This window comes from Camarhynchus parvulus, unplaced genomic scaffold, assembly GCF_901933205.1.
Source record: "Camarhynchus parvulus unplaced genomic scaffold, STF_HiC, whole genome shotgun sequence".
NCBI lineage: Eukaryota > Metazoa > Chordata > Aves > Passeriformes > Thraupidae > Camarhynchus > Camarhynchus parvulus.
In genome coordinates this window covers 20,076-26,692 of record NW_022148787.1, presented here as the reverse complement: position 1 = coordinate 26,692, position 6,617 = coordinate 20,076, and the positions used below count along the sequence as shown (strand labels likewise).

Below are 6,617 nucleotides of genomic sequence, written 5' to 3'. Positions count from 1 at the left end.
GACATCTACCATCACTCAGCAAGAGGTTTATTGTTATGGACACATAATATTGGCTTTTTGCAGATATTAAAATGGATTTTACATTTGTGGTGTTAAAGTAACTCTGTTATAGTCTTGGTTTGAAAAGCCAGGTGTCTGCTAAGGAAGGCAGGAGCCTCCCCTAGAATGAAAAATGTAAACCCCCTCCCTCTGAATTGTTATAATTTTGAAGTTAAGGAGCTCTCAGGCAAAGATGTGGGAGCAGGAATAACAGTTCTTTTTTTAGGAAAAGTTAAAAATATAAATGCAGTAGTACAAAGGAAAAAAAAACACAGACAGAGTCAGAACAGGACCCAACACCCTGTGGGTCAGGCTGTTGGCAGCAGTCCCAGTCAATGGTGGCTGCAGCCCTCCTGCAGTGCCAGGTGTGGTTCTGCTGGAGCAGGGATCCTGGAGAAGGGTGGAGGTTTCCTCTGAAGGTCCAGGGGTGCTGCAGATGGGCCTGGGAATCTTCCTTCCTCTGGGAATCCAGTGGAAAAAGGCTGCTGTGCTGTTCCAAACCTCAGATTCTATCCAGGTAGGAATGGTTGGCTCCTCCCCCTGGGTGGAGCATTGCCCAGTGGCACAATGTCATTTTATCAGCCATGCAGGGACACTCAATGGCCCATTAACAGCAGATAATTAATAAGTAATGGCCTATTCAGGGAACACATCTCCCCAGAGGGAGGATTGGCTGTGGAAGAGATAAACTGCCCAGTGATCAGAAGATAACTGCCCCACCTCTGACAGATGGCAAATGGAACACACACTTATCTTGCAATGCAGGACCTGTCCTCACTGGCTGCCCCCATTCTCCAGAGCTCATGGTGGCCAGGGAGGCTGCAGCTGCCCGTGCTGGGAATGAACGAGATTGGTCTTGGTTTCAGAGAGCTCAAGAATCCATTTCTGACCCCGAAAGACAGGGCAAAGGCAGGGTCGTGGGGTTTTTATAGCGTATCCCAGGGCTGGAGTTCGGGTTTGGGTCAAGGGAGGAGTTCTTAGCAACACAAGAAGGGTGAGATCAAATTCCTGCCTCTTAGCTACAAGGGCACTCCACACAGAATGTGTCCCCAAATCCTGAATTCCCCCTCAAACACCTGTGAAATGGTGGGACTTCAGGCATGTTTGATCAATATCATTCATTTAACCCAGTATTGGCTGTTTTTAAGGGATGAAGATGGATCAGAAAAAAATTAAGGCCAAATCAAAAGGAGAAGCAGCCAGGTGTGTTCCCAACATGGATCACAGGGAATGTGGCTCACCTTGGGTCTGGCCAGCGTGGCTCCTCCAGTGGGGGATGGAGCTGGAGCAGCACATGAAGCTCTTCCCGCACTCAGGGCACTCACAGGGCTTCCCTTACTGATGCCTCCGTTGGTGTTGGGTCAAGTGAGAGCTGCAGGAGAAGCTCTTCCCACACTGGGGACACTCGCAGGGCCTCTCCCCAGTGTGGATGCGCCGGTGCCTGACGAGGGTGCAATTGTACTTGAATCCCTTCCCACAGTCGGGGCATTGGAAGGGCCTCTCCTCTGTGTGAACCTGATAGTGCCGGAGGAGACAGGAGCTGCTCTTAAACCTCTTCCTGCATTTATCACACTCGTAGGGCCTCTCCTCTAGGTGAACCTGATAGTGCCGGAGCAGATCTGACTTGCTCTGAAACCCCTTCCCACATTTGGAACACTCGTAGGGCCTTTCCCCTGTGTGAATCCTTTGGTGGAGGGTGAGGTTGGAATGCTTCCTGAAGCTCTTCCCACACTCCCCACACTCGTAGGGCCGTTCCCCAGTGTGGGTCCTCTGGTGGCTGATCAGGTTGGAGCTCTGCCTGAAGCTCTTCCCACACTCCCCACACTCGTAGGGCCGTTCCCCAGTGTGGGTCCTCTGGTGGTGGATCAGGTGGGACCTACAGCTGAAGCTCTTCCCACACTCCCCACACTCGTGGGGCCTTTCCCCAGTGTGGATGCGTCGGTGCATGACAAGATGGGCATTTCGCCTGAAGCCCTGCCCACAGTCAGGGCAGCGGAAGGGCCTCTCCTCTGTGTGCGTGCGCTGGTGCTTGAGGAGATGGGAGCTGGTCTGAAACCTCTTCCTGCATTGTTTACACTCGTAGGGCCGTTCCCCAGTGTGGATCCTCTGGTGCTCGATGAGCTTGGAGTTCCACCTGAAGCTCTTCCCACACTCCCCGCACGTGTGGGGCTTCTCCCCATCATGGAGCTGCTCATGGAGCACCAGCTCCGAGCTCTGGCTCCATCTCCGGCCGCCTTCCCGGCCCAGGCTGGCTCTTTCCCCCTCACATCCCCGCCAGCTGCGTTTGCAGCCCCTCCTCGTGCGGCATCTCCGGGCCTTTTCCTCCCCGTTGGCTTCCTGCGCCGTGGAGCCGCTCAAAACGGCCTCTTCCACCAGGTTCTGCCGCGGGCATTTGTCCTCCCTGCTCTCCATGCTCAGCTCCTGCTCTGGGGGAGGAAGGACAAGGACACGATGGCATTTGCCTCCGTGCCACAGGCAAGGGCAAGGAGATCCCCCCAGGGCTGTGCTGCAGCCGGGGCCGTGCTGGGCTGGGAGATGGAGCAGCACAGAGGGGAAAGGGGCACTGACTTCCTCCTCACCTGCCTCAGTGTCCCGGGGCATCTTCCTCTTCCTCGCAGCCTCCCAGGGGTTGGCAATGGGAAATCCTGGTTTGGGGAAAACAAGGGATGAGCACATTGAGTTTGAAGGTCCCTCTGCCCAAGTCCATCTCTACAAGTCACCGGCCATCTGGGCTCCAGAAAACCTCCCAAACACCAAGATTCAGCCCTGAAAAAGCCTCCCAGGAGTTCCCCGTCCCTGGTCCCTCCCCTCTGGTGTTCGGGGGTTCCCCCCTGTCCCAGCTGCTGGGGTCACGCTTGGATTGGGGGTCCCCCTTCTCCTGGGTGCCCGCCCTGCCCAGGCTGCTGGCAGTCCCAGCAATGCCAAAAGCTCCCCCCTCTTGGCTCTCCCCATTTCGGGATGCCGGGGCTCTTTGGGCTCCCGGGCTCCCTTCTCCCCTCATTCTCTGCTCTGGGCTGCAGCGGCTCCAAGGAGTCCCCCCTGCCCCTCTCCAGGCTCTTGAGGCTCCCGCCAATGGCGGCGCTCCCCCCTCTCTGGGCTCCCCACTTTGGGCTCCTGGGGGACACAGGGCTCTGCTCCTCCAGGCTGCCTCTGCCGGCAGCCGCCACCGCCAGCCCCGATGTCCCCCCGAGGGGCCTTTTCCGCTCAGCCTTGCACTTCTTCATTCTCCAAACATCCCCCCAAAAACCCAACTGGGAGACGAGTGACTGGGAACATGCTGGAGGGAACTGGGCTACACTGGGAGATACTGGGAGGGACTGGAACAAAAGTGAGGGTGAAAGAGAGCAACTGGAACCATGTGGAGCACAACTGGTTCATACTGGCAGGGACTGGGAGCACACTGGGCTCATCTTTGGATCATACTGGGAGGGACTGGACTCATACTGGGAGGATCTGAGAGCGACTGGGAACACACCCTGCACATCATCCCCCATACTGGGCCTGACTGGGAGCAACTGGGAGCACGCTGGCAGCAAATGGCATCATACTGGGACTGACTGGGCTGATCTAGGAAGCAACTGGAACCATGCTGGAGGCAGCTGGGACCATACTGGGAGAGACTGGAAGCAACTGGGATTATACTGGGACCACACTGGGAGGGCTGGCATGTGACTGGGATCAAACTGGAGCTTACTGGGATCATATTGGGGTTGAAAAGGGAGCGACTGGGATCACACTTTGGGCTACTGGGAGCAGCTGAGAGAAACTGGGATGATGCTGCAAGCAAACTGGAGGAACTGGGAAGGACTGGATGCCTGCTGGAGGCAACTGGGATATACTGGGCATGACTGGGGGATCATACTGGGAGAACTGACACCTTACTGGGGCCACTGGCAGTGCCTGGAAATGACTACAGACATGCTGGGGGCAACTGGGATATACTGGGAGTGTCTGGAACCATACTGGGGGGACTGGAACCACACTGGGAACAACTGGGACCATGCTGGGAGCAACTGGGACCACACTGGGGCAACTGGGAGTGAGTGGGACCATGCTGGGAGGGACTGGGATCATTGGAGGACTACTAGAGCAGCAACTGGGTTCAACTGGGACCATACTGGAGTGTCTGTACCACAATATACACACTGAACAGCTCCCATGCTAGCAACTGGATACACTCACTCTCAGACTAGTACTCAACTGGGATTGACTCAAGTGACTATCATCTAGTCTCACTCATACTGGATTATACTTTATGACCTCTGTTACTAGCTACTCCCATGTAGAAATGTGACACACTAGCAACTGGCACTGAAGGTTTGACATGTAGGATAGATAACTTTATTCCATATTTTTAGATAGTAAACTTATTTAGGTACTAAAACATACTGGAGTGTTTAACCATACTATACACATGGAACAGCTGGGATTGTGGGAGCAACTGGACGATGCTGGGGAAACTGAATACCCTGGAGGCAACTGGGCACGACTGGGACCCTGCTGGGAGGGACTGGGACTGTTCTTGGGGCAACTGGGATCATAATGGGAGGAACTGGGAACATCGGAATTCTGCTGGGAGCAACTGGGATCACACTGGGATCACAGTGAGAGCAGCTGAGTCCATACTGGGTTCCACTGGGATCTCATTGAGAGCGACTGGAATCATACTGGGATGGACTGGGAGTGGCTGGTTTTGTGGATTTTGGGGGGTTTGGATTTTGGGGGATTTTCTTGGCATTTTGAGGGGGAGTTTTTCTGGGGGTGTTTGGGGGTTTATTGAAATTTTTGTGGCTTTTTTTGAATTTTGGGGGTTTTACTGGGATTTTGTTGGGATTTTTTGGGATTCTCAGAAATTCTGGGGGTTTTGTTGGGATTTTTAGGAGATTTTGGGGCATTTTATTGGAATTGTGGTGGCATTTAGTGGGATTCATTGGGGATTTGGGGTTTTTGGGATTTTTGGTGGGATTTGGGGGGTTTTGTGGGGTTTTTTGGGTGTTGCCAGGATTTCTTTGGATCTTGGGGGAGATTTTGTGGGACTTTTTATGGTTTTGGGGACATTTTTGGGGGATTTGCAGAGTTTAATCAGGATTTTTGGGGTTATTGGGATTTCAAAGGATTTTGTGGGCTTTTATTGGGATTCTAGGGTGTTCTAATGGGATTTTGAGAGATTTAATTGGGATTTAGTGGGTTTTATTGGGACTTTTGGGGCTTTTAAGGAGATTTTGGTGCCTCTCAGCCCTTCCCCACACCCAGGGAATGCCCCAAAGGCCCCCAAAATTCCACTAAAACCCCACAAAATCCCCAAAAATTACAAGAAAACCCTCAAAAACCCCAGAGAATCTCCAAAAATCCCAGTGGAACTCACCAAAATTTAAAAAACTCCCAAAAATTTCAATAAATTCCCCCCTCCCCTCTAAAAAACCCCCACAACCCCAATAAAATCCAACCCCCAAATCAAAAAAACCCCCAAAATCACGTAATCCCTCAAAACCCAATAATTCTCCCCAAAAACCCCAATAATTCCCCCCAAACTCACAACAAAATCCCCCAAAGCCCAAAAAAGCCACCCCAAAATCCCCAAAAACCCTCTCAAAACCCCAAAATCCCCCAAAATCCCCCCAGACCCCCCAGACTCAGTGGGGCCGTCCTGGCTCAGGGGGCACCGGCCGGTGGAACAGGAGCCACTTCAGGGGCCCTCGGAGCTTTTGGGGAGGGGGGCACCATGGGAGACCCCAAAAAACCAGGGGGGAACCCCTGCTGTGCCCCCCTCCCCCAAAACCCCCAGACCCCGGTTCAGGGTGGGCCTGGGACCGCCGGGACCCCCAAATCTCCCCCAGGACCCCTCCAAAACCCCAAACCCCCAGGACCCCAGGCTTGGCCCAGAACCACCCTGGACCCCAAAAACCTCCCCAGGACCCTCAGAGCCCCCCCAGTTCTTCCCCAAAATTCACCCCAGACCCACCTGAGACCCCCCAAATCCATCAGACTGCCCCAAATCCCCCGCAGACCCCTCAATCCCCCCCAAACCCTAAGAAATCCCCTCAGACTCCCCCAAATTCCCCAGACCCACCTCAAAACCCCCAGATCCACTCACAACCCCACAGTTCCTCTCAAAATCCCCTCAGACCCTCCCAATTCCCCTCAGATCCCCCTAAACCCACCTGAGAACGCTCCAGACCCTCTCAAGCTTCCCCCAAAGCTCCCTAAAGCCCCCTCAGACCCACCAAAGCCCCCTCAGACCCCCTCATTCCCCCAAACCCACCGCATACCCCCCTATTTCCCGTCGATGCCCCCAAAAATCCCCAATTTCCCCTCAGACCCGCCCCAAACCCCCCCATTTCCCCCGGCCCCACCTCAGCTGCTCCTCACCCGCCTCCGCCGCCGCGTGCGCGGGCTCCCAACAATAGCGGCGCGCCCCGAACCAAACAATCACCGCGCTGCACGTCCCTGAACTAACCAATCACGGCACGGCTCCCCTCAGCAACGCCCGCCTCCCCCGCGCCGCCCCAGCCAATCAGAGGCGAGCTGGAAGCGGCGCCCCCTTCCCCGCCGCCGCCGGGACCCGCCGGGCTCGGGCC

At 54.9% G+C, this 6,617-nt stretch overlaps 1 protein-coding gene across 1 annotated transcript; it reads right to left on the bottom strand.

Annotated features, from left to right (window-relative positions):
- Positions 1–468: 468 nt before the first annotated feature.
- LOC115917090 (zinc finger protein 501-like) lies at positions 469–2,757 on the bottom strand. Its single transcript, XM_030970822.1, has 2 exons — positions 2,619–2,757; positions 469–2,465 (listed from the first exon to the last, which is right to left on the bottom strand). The coding sequence occupies exons 1-2, from the start codon at positions 2,713–2,715 to the stop codon at positions 1,375–1,377; spliced, it is 1,188 nt and encodes a 395-aa protein (XP_030826682.1). The 5' UTR covers positions 2,716–2,757; the 3' UTR covers positions 469–1,374.
- Between the last annotated feature and the right edge of the window lie 3,860 nt (positions 2,758–6,617).